The following is a 16,550-nucleotide window of genomic DNA, read 5'->3' on the forward strand; positions in this document are numbered from 1 at the left end:
CTTGTTCCCCAGATTTTATTCACGTCTATTTAAAAAAAACCGAAACAATTCTGCTTACTCTATAACTTCCAGATTGCGCTTGTGCGGGTGTACACAGTCGTATTTTACGTCACGGCTTGTTCCTGCACACACACACACACACACACACACACACACACACACGCAGAAGACACAGACTCGGTTGCGACGTCATCGAAATTTTTCCCCGACGCCGACCGCCTCGACGATATTTTATTTTCTCATTGGAGCGGGCTTCTTTCAGAACCGTGTTCCATTCGCGGGCATATTTCAGTCTCTTAACGAGCGTTGCCGGCCCGGGTCAGTACGGATCGCCGCGGCGCGCTCATTAAACACTTGTAACGAAGTAGAGAATGGGTGGTAGTTGTCTACGATGGTTCCGCGGCGCGCAGCAAAATTTCATACGTGTCGGCTCATTGTATTTCAACCGTTCGCCGGGCCGCGCTCGGGCCGGTATCCGAAGTAAAACGCGCTCCACGCGTTCGTTTCGATGTGCTAAACATCAGGTAGCGGCGTCGCGGTCGGAATAACGAGCACAAATAAAACGGTGTCAGCTACTGGTCCCAATTACACTGGATCGCCTCGCCATGGAACGTGCTCTCGCGGCTCTCGTTCGACCGACGACGACGTTCATCTTTTAATCGTGTTTCCTTCCGGGGCGCGATCGTGTTCCTGACTTCCAATGGAAAAAAAAACCAACAACGCCGCTTGGTGAAAACGAAGGCCGGACGCGCGCCAGTCCGACAGAAACGAATGTCATTCTGCTATGCGTCGAATGAGATAGGGCTCTCGACACTGGTCTAATTTTAATGGTTCACCGGGCTCTACGCGGATTATTGGAGCCATTATAATAACCGGGTCAAATCAAAGTTGAAGTGCGCGCCATAATGGTCTGCAACTTGGGCACCGATCAATTCGATTATCGGCTTTCAGATGAATCGTCCGAACGCAAAGTTTAGCCGGTCGAGTACTCGTCATCGTTAACGGCAGCAAAAATATTGCTGTGGATTTACCTAATAGCTGAAGTTTGGTAATCATAAGCTTAGTCTGCTTGTATTACTTTTTTATTGTGTCCTTAAATGCTATAATACTATAGTATACTGTAAATAAATACTATAATGTTGTCCTTAAATACTATAATTCCTGACAAAAGTTAAGGAACTTTATGTATCGCTAATGTTTTTATAATATTATAGTATACTATAAATAAATACTATAATATTGTCCTTAAATACTATAATTCCTGACAAAAGTTAAGATTACATAACATTTTTATAATATTATAGAATACTATATAAATAAATACTACAATATTGTCCTTAAATACTATAATTCCTGACAAAAGTTAAGATTACATAACATTTTTATAATATTATAGTATACTATAAATAAATACTACAATATTGTCCTTAAATACTATAATTCCTGACAAAAGTTAAGATTACATAACCTTTTTATAATACTATAGTATACTATAAATAAATACTATAATATTGTCCTTAAATACTATAATTTTTGACAAAAGTTAAGGAACTTTACGTATCGTTAACATTTTTATAATATTATAGTATACTATAAATAAATACTATAATATTGTCCTTAAATAATATAATTCCTGACAAAAGTTAAGAAACTTTACATATCGTTAACATTTTGGCAAAACCTGATATTTTAAAAAATACACGTCTTATTAAATAAAAAGTAAATATTACAGTGAAGCAAACGTATTGTTCGTATTGCAATATACTATAATATTGTCCTTAAATACCATAATTCCTGACAAAAGTTAAGAAACTTTACGTATCGTTAACATTTTGGCAAAACCTGATATTTTAATAAATACACGTCTTATTAAATAAAAAGTAAATATTACAGTTAAACAAACGTATTGTTCGTATTGCAATATACTATAATATTGTCCTTAAATACTATAATTCCTGACAAAAGTTAGGAAACTTTACGTATCGTTAACATTTTGCAAAACCTGATATTTTAATAAATACACGTCTTATTAAATTAAAAGTAAATATTACAGTGAAGCGAACGTATTGTTCGTATTGCAATATTGCTCTATTTAATGCATACAACGAATGAAAACGATAACAAAAAATGTAAAAAATGAAATGAAAATAAAAGTCTTTACAATTATAAAAAGATGAAATTAATATTTTCGTTGACGCGATACAAAATTTTATACTACGTTAAGAAGGTTAACTACATCCAAGAATATGCATCTATGTAACATGCTTCTTAATTGATGTCGCTACGCGTACATATCCAACAGATCTAGAATAGACGCTACTTTTAATGATTCATGTAATTCGAAATTCGAGAAACCACGTTTGCAAATTTCTTTCACTCACAAAACACGTTTTTCGTGTACTTAAAAATATTTTCAGCGGCGTCTTCAAATGCTTCGAATAATTTCAGACTTGCGGGAGGATATTTCTTGCAAGAGGATATTTCTTACAAGAGTATACTCCTTACAAGAGTATGCTTCTTACAAGAGTATACTCCTTACAAGGCGTATCTTCTGAACAAGATCCGCGTGAAGTGTGATAAGAAACGAGACACAACTTACGAAGCAAAAAGTCATTGGAAGACGTCGCTGGCCGGCAAATTTCACGCACGCACGATGCAAATGGGAGGATCAAACATAACATAATTCTGGATTGTAGATCAGAGCCATTGTAAATTTCCTGTCGGCTTTAATCATGAAAAAGGAGAGTCGAAAGTCTAAACACGCATAAATAAGCGCAGTCTAATTTCCAAGCTAGAATGCGTCCTCTATGTAACTGGATGTTATCCGGCCTGAAATAATGTCTCCGTCCTGTCCGTTTGGTAAGGTCTTCTCGCGGCGAAGGAGGAGCCAGAAATATTTTTAGGAACATTATTACAAGTCGTTAGGGCATACCACGGCGCCGCGATTTCTCGTTTCACGCGTTCTCGGATAGAACAACGCGCGTTCTATTCAGCCGGCGGACCGCGACCCCGAAGGCCGAAACACGCGTGTATCGCGGAGGAGGATCGGGAATTTCTCGGACGGCGTCGTCGAGGGTCGTCCCTTCGAAACAAAGGACCTCTTATTTTCCACTTACCAGCTTGACAGCGCTTCTCGACCCTGCCACGAGATTCTCACGTGTGCCCGCTTACGTGACCGTGGTTTATCGCGCTCTGTGATCCCGACAGGTGTACACGCGTCATGCCCGAATCTTTATTATTGATACCCCGGCGTCGATGGTTTATGGCATTTTAATGATACCTTTCGGGTACCATACTTATCCCCTCCGCCGACACCGCGGAGGAGGAAATTGCTGTGCGGAGAAATATTCAAACACTGCGCCGCCGCCGATTCTAGCCACGAATGTTTACATGTTGTTCAAACGTTAAATTTAATACGTTCATTAAACACTGTAATCTTTCGCTGAAGAATATTCTTCGAAAGTATCGACCGTGTGGTCAGTAGTATAATGTGTCGTTTCAGTGTTTTCTCATTCTACTTTTGTAGATCGTATCGTGATGTAATATGTGGCATCAACGTTCTGTGGTTTGCCGAATGTTCGACCTTTTATTTTATCATTGAAATCGTATGGCTTCGATATCGTGATTTGAAAATATATTTATGACACTCTCGATGCGTTGAGCTTGCATTTGCATCGAACACGCCTGTAACTATAGCTGGGTTATTTCCACAGCAAATCGATCACTTCTTTCCCCACGATGTTTGTGATTTTTATCAAACTGAAATATTGGGTTGGCAACTAAGTAATTGCCGATTTCAGTTATAGATGTCTCTCACTCCCATTTTTACGATATCTCCGTAAATGTTATATTATAAAATTATTATTATTATTATTATGTTATTTTTTATTAATCAGTTTCATCATAAATGCATAAAATCCGCAGTCTAGTTATACGTATTACAAAACAGAAGTACAATTTGATACTTCAAAACGTACAAAAATTAATGAAAACGAACTTAAAACAGCATCAATAAGTCAAACTAGAATTCTTTCGAGATGCAATTCCTAAATTAGTACTCCGCCATTATAACTATTGTATAATGTAGTCCATTAGGAGAGGGAGGGTGTAGGTTAAGTCATAATTTTGCTAATTTCGAATTTGTCTTAAAAAATACAGCAACCTGAAATTTACCATTTTTCCTTATTTTTGCGTAAATTGGCTGTACTTAGGAATTTTTATGTCGGAAACTATTGATCATATCGAGATGCACCTTCTTTAGTTTTATTTAGAAAGGATCTACCTTTCTAAATAAATTTCAATTATGTCCTCTTAGAACATTCTAAGAGGGCATAATCGATTAACATAATTATTTTTATATTACATTACGTTGGTTATACAATATTATCACACGCAATTTACTTACACGTTATTAACAGACTTAATTAACTGATACAAACTCGTTCCCTATTCTAGGGACTATCGCTTTTGGTACACCATTTAGGAAAGGAAAATAGCAAAAAATTAATTGTTATAGCACACGCTCCTTTTTATATCGCACAAATTTATATTAATAATATTAAATGAAATGCAATATACATAAATTAAAATTTATATCGCACCAACTTTCGTTCGAACCATTTTCTTTTTTATAAAAATACAACAAAAATGAAGATACGTTCTAAGAGAACATACGTGTCTTTCTTCTGAAAAATTGAAAGTGTGCGATAAACGTGTCGCGTTGAACAGAATCGATGTCGCCGGACAGAGTGTCAAGCATGGTACGTAACGAGTATTTCTGCATTGTCTGTCGCAGGTGATCAAAGGGAACACGAACACCTACTTGGAGTCTAAGCACGAATTGGAGCCGCCTATGTGGGCAAGCAAAGTTCGCTTCTTGCCGTACAGTTATCATCGGCGCACCGTTTGCATGCGCGTGGAATTGTACGGCTGCCCATGGAACGACGGCATCGTGTCGTACTCGATGCCACAGGGTGACAAACGCGGCAATTGGGAGTTGTTCGACGCGACTTACGATGGCTACTGGGATGGCCAGCTTCTGCGTGGCCTTGGACAGCTGACCGACGGCAAGATCGGCCCGGATAACTTCAAGATGAGCTATTACGATTACGATCGGGGCCAGGGATGGGTCGGCTGGAGAAACGACACCAGATCCGGCCATCCGCTCGAAATCAAATTCGAGTTCGATCATGTCAGAGAGTTCTCCGCCGTTCATATTTACTGCAATAATCAGTTCACCAAGGATGTACAGGTGAGCGCAAAATATCTGTTTATTTTTCAAATATACGGTATTATTAATTATTGAATATATTATTAATTATTAATATATATTAATAAAAAAATATATTAATAAAATTATTATTATATTAATAATTATTAATATATTATTAATTATTAAATTATTCCTAATTTACATTTATTTGTACATTTTTATTTTTTTTACATTTATTTATATTGTTGCGAATTACACGATTTCTCTCGCATCGCGGCATTTTATTTACAATAAAGAATATTAACTATAACACAATTCGATACAAATACAATTCAGATCTTTCAGAAGTGGGATGTTGATCGTTCGACGGTCCGATCTCGACTCTCCGATTGCCCGTTCGTAACACACTTCCGTGGCACAACCCCTAACTTCTATTATTCTTTAAGGAGTTGTTCACAACAGGGCAGTTTCACATTACAGCGACTTGATTTGGACAAGTCGCCGTAGCAATATTTATTTATTCGAGTTCATTAAATTTCCAATGATCGTCAACGTTTTCGATTTACCGTACTAATTATTGTTCATTTATTGCAAGGAATTAACAAACACTATGCCTTTTTAACATCTTTGAAATGATTAATTTTGTAGCCTTAATCTGCGTACTTAAAATTGTTATAGTAACTATTTTTTGATATTATCGGAACGTAAAATAGATCTCCATTTCGGGATTGAATCTGGGACCTTTTATAATCAATTTTAACGTAACAATAATGTCCGTTGATTCGAAATTGCTTAACACGGAAATGCTGCGTTAAGTACACGTAATTTTTCAATTTGTGCAATGGTTTAAGATAGTGCAAGACTTTTCTTCTCAGCAAAATAAATCTTTTTAACTTAAATAGACAAAGTGTGTGAACGATGACCAAACATTTTTGAATACATTACGCCGTGCTTATGTTCGCCAAACTATAACTACATAAAATATACCATAAACCTTGAAGTATTGAAGATCGTATGTGTAGAAAATTAAGAATTCTTTAGACACTGTCTCGTTGAATAAACACAATAATAATTTGTCTCTTTAAACTTAAACGAACGAAAGCAAAGAAAATAACAGCATCGAGAGAAGCGTGGAAGTAAATTCTAACAGCTCCCAATAGACTTGAAGCTGCGAGGGTGTTCGAGAGCACCTATTTATCAGATAATGCTGAATGATTTATGCGACTTGCTGAACTAGCTCTTACATGGCCGAATATATTTGAATGGAATCTCCATGAAACATATTCAAGAAAACACTTTATATTGGATCAAAGGATTTACGTCGCCGTAAAATGAAATGTAGCTTACTATATCAATTCGACACGCTGTTATCGAGCCCACAATATGCAACACCGATCTATCGTCCGTTCGGTCGGAAAATATAACCCCACTTTGTCGGTCTTGCTCGAGAAACAGTGCCCTGGCAGTTCTCACGTTTGATTCGATGATCATTGGCAGTAACGAAGTTTGCCGTGTAACCTGTAGCAGGGTCGATTCCGCGCCGTGATTTGGCAGGCAGAGCAGAACGAACAGAAACCAGAGCCTTCCCCAACGTTTGCGGGTCGTGATCTTCCTATCTCCACGAATAAACCCTCGGGCAGATTTTTGGCCTCGAGAACAGTCACGTACTATCTTCCACAACATGCGCTTATTCGAGCTCGATGTCTGTTGACTTTCGCCACTAATACTTCCATTCCGCCATTGTTCAACTCCATAAAATTTCCATCTGCTAAATTCAACAAATGGAGAACCTTGATGCAAATATCGGGCAAGTCCACTTTTTGGTATTACACATTCTCATGCATTTTTCATTGTATAGTGCAAGAATTGGACAGCAACCAAAATCTTTTAGTTTTACAATATTTTCGTGTATTTCTCATTCTATAATGCAGGAATCGTGCAGCTTCTAAAATCTTTTGGTTGCACTTTTTAATGCATTCTCCATCGTATAGCGTGAGAATCTCACAGTTTCCGAAATCTTTTAGTCTCGTTTCTTGTTGCGACGGCAACACCGAAGGTCGAACGTCCCTGGCCATCCCTTGAGCAATTAAGCAATGTACCTGCGACAGTAAAAAATGCATCCGATCGAAAATACCCTTCGACCCGACGAACGGACAACACGACTCATAAATTCCATATTTCACAAAACGGAAAAATTACAACCCGAACTTTCGAACAGTTTCCCACTCCTCATTTCAAGTTCCTTCCGACACACCCATCTCCAATCAAAAACGCTTCATTTCCTCCACCAAAACCCACCATCCACCAATCAACAAAAAAACCGAGGTGAGAAGCGGAAGGGCACCTAGAACGTTAGTCAGAACTGTTAGAACCACCAGAACTGTTAGAACTCCCAGTACTCGTAGAACTCTAAGAACGCAGATAGAACGCAAATAAAGCATCGCTAAGACCATAGCTGTACTGTAATATTAAAGTGTACATAAAGGCAACCAGCGACTTCGTTCAACTTAATTCCATTTGGAAACATCGCGCATATACATTTCTTTAATGCATTTCTCATCGCATGGTGCACGAATCAGGCAGATTCCCGAGTCTTCTTTAATTTCACACATTTTCATGCATTTCCCATTGTATGGTGCAAGAATCAGACAGATTCCCAAATCTTCATCAATTTCACACATTTTCATGCATTTCCCATTGTACAGTGCAAGAATCAGACAGCTTCCAAAATCTGTAGAAGACCTTCGCATATTCTCCTAATGCAAAAAGATAATTATGCTACACTAATATCGTTATACGCAGCATATACTCCTTTGTTTAAGTAACAATTGGCTCTCCAGTTCACAATCTCGTTCCCGGACTAAAAATGTTTGCTCGAGACCTGCGAACGAGTAAGCTAGAGAAGGATCCCGGTCGCAAACGGTTGAGCTTCGTCTTCCGTCGGTTTTCCTAATTCGAAAATCGATTCGCTCGACTTCCCTTTGTTACGGATATCCATTAGGGGATAGAATTTCCCCGGTAATCTCCTTATCGACGCTCTCTTTGAGCGCGAGCTCACGTTATTTTCAAATTTCCTCCCTGATCGTTCGCCGAATATCCGCGAGGATGCGCGAAAAAATGCGGGTAGACGCTCGCGCGAGACAGGGAGGAAATTGGAAGAGCCCGCGGCGGTGAGTCGCCAACGCGAACAGAGAGAAAAAGAAACGAATACGGGAGAGAGAGAGAGAGAGAAATACCATACAGAGAAATCAAGAGAGAGAGAGGGAGAGAGAGAGAGAGAGAAGAGAGAAATACCATACAGAGATATCAAGAGAGAGAGAGAGAGAGAGAGAGAAGAGAGAAATACCATACAGAGAAATCAAGAGAGAGAGAGAGGGAGAGAGAGAGAAGAGAGAAATACCATACAGAGAAATCAAGAGAGAGAGAGGGGGAGAGAGAGAGAAGAGAGAAATACCATACAGAGAAATCAAGAGAGAGAAAGAGGGAGAGATCGAGAGAGAGAAGAGAGAAATACCATACAAAGAAATCAAGAGAGAGAGAGAGAGAGAGAGAGAGAGAGAGGAAGAGAGAGAGAGAGAGAAGAGCGAAATAGCATACAGAGAAATCAAGAGAGAGAGAGAGAGAGAGAGAGAGAGAGAAGAGCGAAATAGCATACAGAGAAATCAAGAGAGAGAGAGAGAGAGAGAGAGAGAGAGAGAGAGAAGAGCGAAATAGCATACAGAGAAATCAAGAGAGAGAGAGAGAGAGAAACAAAGAAACATAGAGCGAAAAAATGCGAGGCGCGAAGTCGCGGCGAAACGTGCGCGAAGATCTCGCGTCGGTCTTTAATCCATGGTCGCCGGGGGTTGGGCGGGTGGATCGGGGTTGGCGAAACGATGGTGCACACCATGAAATCCAGTTTCCACGTCGGAGTCAAGGTCGGCCGTAGGATGGGTAACGAGGCGCAACAACGCCGGGTCTCCCTGGGTTTCGAACGGATGAAAAGAGAAAGAGGAAACGAGCGGAGGTGGACGGGGGGAAGAGCGCGATGCGATTTTACAGGGTGGCAACAACGGTCGCGACCGCCCTAGGGGCTGTGGTGGCGCTGGGTGTTGCCCGTTCTCGGGAAATTTTCCGGCCCCGCGAGCTTCCGGCCACGAATTTCTATATAATGGCCTCGCCGCGGTATCAAGATTTATTTCAATGGAACCCCTCATTACCCTGGCCAGACCTTTGCTCCATAATCGAGCGGCGAAAAGGGCTCGGAACAACAAACAATCCGCGGCGAAAGGAGCAGCCTTTAAGACGCGGAATTCCTTGCCGCCCGTCGCTCTCTCTCTCGTCGAATCTCTCCGCCTACCTCGCTCGCGATTTCTTTTTATGTCTTTGCGCTCGAATGAAAAATTCGACAGAGTCGGACAACGGGCCGGGGATACTTTTGCTCGGCACAAATGAACGAACCGTTTTACTTTTATCCTATTCTTATATCGGCGACAGAGACAGTTGAGGCGAGCACGAGTAGAATCGCCCTGGAAAGTGTATCAGTGAATTTTCTTCGTACTCCGTGCTTTTGGAAATTCAGCGAATTTGCTTTGGCTGTATGTTTTATCGAAATGAAAGGCGCGTTCTGAGTGCGGTGTTAGTTACTTTGTGAAAGAAATGATTCGAAGTTGCTGATTGTTATATCGGCGACAGAGATAGTTGAGGCGAGCACGAGTAGAATCGCTCTGGAAAGTGGATCAGTGAATTTTCTTCGTACTCCATGCTTTTGGAAATTCAGCGAATTTGCTTTGGCTGTATGTTTTATCGAAATGAAAGGTGCGTTCTGAGTGCGATGCTAGCTATTTTGTGAAAGAAATGATTCCAAGTTGCTGATTGTTACACGAAATAAATGAAGTTCTGTTGAGGGGATTATTTGAAATAAAAGGGTGTGTATATAGAATGAGCAAATAACTATATTTAAGAAAGAAGTGAAGGAGACACGGTGAACAAGCGCACAGTATGAGAGTACGGAAGAACCTGGGAGGCCTGGGCGACAACGCATGTTTTTATACCTGTGTACTCTCATGGAAACCCTGCACTTTAGGATGTGAAGGCTTTCCAAGACTCAAGAAATTACTTCTTGCTTCAACAAGTTCTTTTGGTACGACTAGTTTAACCTTTAGACTACCAGCCATGATGCCATATGGAGTCAATAATATTGTAACGTATGTCGGAGTATAGGTAGTTCTCTTTTATCCGACTCAATTTGTGACCAAAGATATTTAGGAAACTTAATATGTTGTTAGAAACTGTAGGCTACACCATAAATAATTTTTTTCACAAATCCAGTCAGATGTGAAAGGCAACTACCTGTTCTGCAAATACAATACAACATCAGGGATTTTATATGGCATCATGCCAGCAGTCTAACGCTTAAGGATATGAGCAGTTTATTTTGAAAGTGGCATAAGTCACTTTTTCAAAAAAATCGAGTAAATGGTAACACTAATTACAATTGAACGGTATCTTTTCATTTAAATAAAAAAAAAAAGAAAAGTGACTTATGCCACTTTCAAAATAAACGGCTCATATTGTGCCCTTGTAGCTCCTATATTTAATCGTATGAAGCAAAGTATAACAGAGAACTGAAACTTCACATGTCTATGACTGAGTATTTCAAACCTGAAACGAGATGAAATGTTTACACGCTGTGCACTCATTGTTTCCAACTAAACAATCTCCTATTAAAATTAAATGCCAGGAATTACGTGGCCAGACGATACCTTTGAAATGCTGTCATCCAAAAGTTACATTTCCATATGGAAGTCCGACAAGAAGACAATTTTTCATAATCAGCCAATATCACGCATTAAGAAAACTGTTATATTAACAAAGTTTAGATTTAAAAAATTGTTAACAGGGTAACCGTTGTGCATAACTTTCCATGTGCATAAAATGCATTTTGTCATATAAAATAGAAATACTGTAAGTTAGAAAAATGATTTTATATTTACAGTTAAAATAACTTCAAGTGCAAAGGGTTATAATAATCAGCCAACCAATTTAATAATTAGCAAACCGATTTTATCGCTATTAATATAATATATAATAATATATATAATATATATAATAATAATATAATAATATATATAATATATAAAATATATATATAATATATATACAATAATAATATAATATATAATAATTAGAAGCCAGCAAAAACGGAACGCTAAAAAGTCCGACGGCAGAAATGTTAACAAAGCGGCAAAAAATCTAAACGAGCACAAGGGTTCATCGTTCCACGGTTTCGACGATCAAGGAATAACGATCCCGAGGCTGTGGCAGGCCGTCGGCCTACAGAAAACGTAAGTTTTCCGGGGCGACGTCGCTTGATGCGCGAATCTCTTACGTAATGGGCCTCGAAACACTCTGCTCGCCGGTATCAAGATTTATTTGAATGGAGCGCCTCATTACCCAGCTCGGGGCTCGATTGTGTGCCCGCGACCGGGCAAGATTGAGAGCCGTGGAGAGGCAGAAAACGAGAGGTGGCGAAGGCAAGGGCAGCACAAGCGGCGGGTTGCTTCGGTTGTCGAGACCGCGAAGGAAGGAAAGAGGAAGGAAGGAAGCGAAGAAGGAAGGAAGGAAGCAAAGGAAGGAAGGAAGGAAGGGAGGAAGGAAGGAAGAGAAGAAGGAAGGAAGGAAGGAAAGAGGAAGGAAGGAAGGAAGAAAGGAAGGATGGAAGCAAAGGAAGGAAGGAAGGAAGGAAGGAAGCAAAGGAAGGAAGGAAGGAAGGAAGGAAGGAAGGAAGGAAGGAAGGAAGGAAGGAAGGAAGGAAGGAAGGAAGGAAGGAAGGAAGGAAGGAAGGAAGGAAGGAAGGAAGGAAGGAAGGAAGGAAGGAAGGAAGGAAGGAAGGAAGGAAGGAAGGAAGGAAGGAAGGAAGGAAGGAAGGAAGGAAGGAAGGAAGGAAGGAAGGGAGGGAGGGAGGGAGGGAGGAAGGAAGGAAGGAAGGAAGTAAATAAGGTTCATGGAGAAGCGAGAGAGGAACAGTCTGGGTTCGCTGTACTCTTTCTCTCTCGGTCACGCACAATGGTGGCAAGCAACGAGCCGAAGGAGCAGATACGCCACGTATTCAAATACAATACCGACAGTCTGGCAAGTCGGCAGTCTATGACTGAGGTACGAGGTAAGGGGTGAGACGACGGCAAGGTGGTAGCAGCAGCCACCCCTAAACGTCCCCTCCTATTAACAAGCGCTCGTTCGCGCGGATAGGACACGTCTTCTGAAAGACAGCACTTCAAAGCATCGCCGGTTTCGCTCCTCGTCTGTCCCACATGCTTGCCCGCCCCGCGCCGTCGCTTCATGGCCGCCCTGGCTCGTCTTCTTCGGCTTCCTCATACTCTCGCCGACCGTCGTCGACGAGCTTCAGCCGGCTTCGATGCTCCGTGGCTCCCTTGAAAATCCATACGCGTCGTCGTTGCGTTCGTCTTTGGGGCTAAGAGAGTTAGATAATCTCAGCTTTGTAATCTCCGTTTCCAAGCCCTCGCGCGCTCTCGCGCCCCCTGAAAACCACCCACCCACGCCACTGTTCCGCCCGCTTCGCCCGTGCGCTCGCTCTCGCTCGCCGGCGCGTCAACCTCTCTTCCAGCCCGAGCTTTCCTACTCTTCGTTTCCGGTTCTACGGTATTCCCCGCGCGTAACCGTCTTGCGCTCTCCTCGAGCGGAATTAGCATTCTGCGCGACTACGGCCGCTGGAAGCGCTGCCGCGGGATGCTAGCAATTATCGAAGTCGTCGATGTCAAGCCAGTGTTGCCTCTATAAAGTTGCTCGTTACATCCGTAATAAATAGTTTGGCCGGGTATTCGTGGAAGAGGATTCGCGGGATGTATTAATATCCAGCTGATTCCCCTGGCACGGACCCGCTCGCTCCCATGGACTCTAGCCGCGCTACGAGAAGCTGATTTATACACATAATTAATACCGTGTATTAGCCGGTATATCATGTTTAGCGCGCACAATGGGCGGCTTAGTTTCGCTCGTTGCTATAACCTTTGCGCGCGATACGATGCCGGTGGAGGAAGACTCGAAGGTCTGTACACGTGCAGGAGAAGTAACTATTTATATAAGGGAACATGGAAATGGGAAATAACGTTTGAAAGGAACAACGTGAAATTTTTGATATGAAGAAAATTGGGAACGATATGTATTGGAAACAGTGTCATGAAATAGTGGAAATATTTCTTCGATCTTTAATCTAACGCGCGAACTTCTGAAAAAATGAACCTACTTGCGGTGCTTGTGAAACCCAAGTAAGAAATAATATTGATTGATAATATATAATATAATATATAATAATAATAATAATATATAATATAATATAATATATTAGGGGGACCAGAAAGTTATGTCGTTTGTTTACATTAAATTCAAACAGATAAATTTTTAACTGGTTTTTATTTTCAATCACAATGATGTAATCACCCTCATTATCAACAATCTTTTTTCATTTAGTATGCAAATTTTTAGTATGCAAAAATTATTACTTAATATTATCATTACTTTATTAATCTGTTCAATTTCGAATAAAATAATGTCCACATTTATATAAATATATCAAATAAAAACAAAAATTAGTATGCAAAAAAAAGGAATACTGACATGCGCAGAAACGACATTACTTTCCGGTCCTCCTAATATAATAATCATAATATATAATATAATATAATAATATATATAATAATAATATAATAATATAATATAATATATTATAATCATAATATATAATATAATATAATATATTATGACTGTTTATTAAAAAATTAGTATAATATAATTAATATAATATAGAAATACGAGAAAGATATAAGGCTTTCAAATAGATAGGGTCCACTGGACTTGAAAACCACAGATTATAAACTTCATTGAATTTAAAGATTAACCAGCTTTGTTCAACTGGAAGCAACAAGCATGTATGACGAAGAGTCCCGTCTTCTGTTTGCAGGTGTTTGCCGAAGCGAGTATTATGTTCAGCGTCGGCGGTCGCTACTATACCGGCGATCCAATCGTGTACTCGTACATGGAGGACAGAATCTTCGAACACTCGAGGAACATCTCGATCAAGCTCCATCATCGAATCGGCAAGTTCGTCAAGTTGAGGCTAAGCTTCGCCTCTCGGTGGATCATGATCAGTGAGATCACCTTCGATTCCGGTAAGTATTATACTTATTTGGTAAAAACGTACATTGCTGCATTTTCTAAATGTGAGATTGAAAATTATAAAAATAGCGGCTAATAATTTTGACCTCTTTCCGATCCCACATCAAGTCAGACTCAACATCGATGTTCGCGTCAACAGCTACTTATGTCACTGATTTAGAATAACATTCGATGACGCCACAATTGCATGGTATACAAATGCTGTTCTAACCAAGTTGGTTGTATTTATAATTCAACAATGAACTCATTCCATAGCTGATGGAAAAAGATCACCCGTTGCACTACGATTTCTTTCATAGCTACGTTGATTGAGAATGAATGAGACAATATTTATTTACAATATTCGTTTCTAGATTTTATTAACGGAAGAATCAAATTTTGTTTCGATTTAGAAGCAACAAATAACATTCGTATTTAGTGAATTATGTATGAAATCTTCATCTGGAGTCTGACTTTTGTTTTAAGGAGCTAAAAACTGATAAAATTTAGCACACAATAAGCAGCGCAAGCTCGCCTGTGGAATTGCGAGTACGTTGCTAGATCAGTGAGGAGGCGTCGATTTGCTATTTTCAGACGTCGCTCACGGCAACTTCACCCCCGAAGCACCGCCCACGACCGAGGCGCCCAGACTGCGAGATCGGATCTCAGCGCGTGACAATCCTCTTCAAGCCGAAGTGCCAGTCGTAAAGCAGGACGATCCCACTTACATGGCAGTGATCATCGGCGTTTTAACCGCGGTGATCCTCCTGCTCGCTGTCGCGATCTTCCTGATCGTCTCGCGACACAGGCAAAGGAAGAACTTTGCCAGTCCGCTGGGCGCGAAGAGCGCGATACCCTCGGGCAATCATCAACACCTGTCTCCGGAGTCCGCGTACGGCACCACGGAGAAGGATCCCTCGTTGATGACCTACAGAGTCGAAGAGCTCGATGACCGTTACGCTGGAACCAAAATGACGACGCTCCCGCGCGATCTGAACGATCGTCTGCTGGGAGATGTCAGGCTCGACGAGTACCAGGAACCTTTCCACGAGAATAAGTACCGGGAACCGCCGCATGCAGCTTACTATGGATACAGTACTGTTGTTCTAGACAACAAGGATCTCCATGATAGCGTTGAACAGTCTGGTGAGTACTAATTGTCTACTAATTTCAATCTTTCCTTTGTCTCGTCGTTTTGATAATCTCTGTGCATCTCTCGTATGTTATTCGAGTGGAAACTCATTGACAGTATACCTTCCGAGTTTTAAAGGTAATTTGCCTGTACAGGGTGTCCCAAAAATGTCTCGCAATCCGAAAGTAGGGGATTCCTGAGGTGATTTGAAGCAACTGTTTCCTTAGCGAAAATGCCACCCGCGGCTTCGTTTGCGAGTTATTAACGAAAAACAATGACTAATCAGAGGCGAGATCGTTTGGCGCGAGACGGCCGAGCCAATGAGCGGAACTGGGCTCCGTGCACTCGTTGGCTGGGTCGCCGCGCGCCAGCCGAGCTCGCCTCTTATTGGTCAGTGTTTTTTATTAATAACTCGTAAACGAAGCCTTGGAGAAAATTTTCGTAAAGGAAAAAGTTGCTTCAAATGACCTCAGGATTCATCTCTTTCTTACCCTGTATATCTGTGTAACGACAAAAAGATTGTAATCATTTAGACCTTCTGTCGTTTTTATTACAATCTATGCTTGAATTAATACATTTATACAATCATGTTCCATGAAAGAGTTTTTATAATTTCAGCAACTTTAAAACAAATAATGTGAAATCGGCCATTTTAGCTGGCTCGATGGGTTTCGTGTTAATTTTATGTTTTAGATCTTATTAAATATTTATCTGTGATTTTGATGCAGACTATGATAAATTCGTTTACAATGGGCAATTATGGATAAAACAAAACGGATCGAATTGATGTGTTAAATTAACTGGATGAATCGATAATTTTTTGAACAACTGTTTCTTTGCATTAATTGTTTTAAAATATTTATTGCCGAACTAGTTTGTAAGTGTAGTTAAAGAAGACGCGATTCGAATATGTTGACAGATGCCACTTACGATTACGCAGTACCAATGCCCGTGCCTAGTGTAAGCAGCGACCAGGATAGCGTATTCTCAAAGTCTTCATCAAGGGGTAGCGCAAAGGTAAGTATTTACTAATCAACTCACACACATTCATTA

The 16,550-nt window shown here is 40.4% G+C and overlaps 1 protein-coding gene across 3 annotated transcripts in view; it reads left to right on the forward strand.

The window, feature by feature from the left end:
- The window catches only part of LOC117221507 (discoidin domain-containing receptor 2), a 251,007-nt gene that overhangs the window by 219,144 nt on the left and 15,313 nt on the right, over nucleotides 1-16,550 (forward strand). For all 3 annotated transcript variants that reach the window (XM_076523249.1, XM_033472532.2, XM_033472533.2), the window contains 4 exons: nucleotides 4,796-5,251; nucleotides 14,172-14,379; nucleotides 14,960-15,511; nucleotides 16,417-16,514. In XM_076523249.1, the coding sequence (XP_076379364.1) occupies nucleotides 4,796-5,251; nucleotides 14,172-14,379; nucleotides 14,960-15,511; nucleotides 16,417-16,514 (1,314 nt within the window). The remainder of the gene's footprint in view (nucleotides 1-4,795; nucleotides 5,252-14,171; nucleotides 14,380-14,959; nucleotides 15,512-16,416; nucleotides 16,515-16,550) is intronic.

This window comes from Megalopta genalis, chromosome 1, assembly GCF_051020955.1.
Source record: "Megalopta genalis isolate 19385.01 chromosome 1, iyMegGena1_principal, whole genome shotgun sequence".
NCBI classification, from domain to species: domain Eukaryota; kingdom Metazoa; phylum Arthropoda; class Insecta; order Hymenoptera; family Halictidae; genus Megalopta; species Megalopta genalis.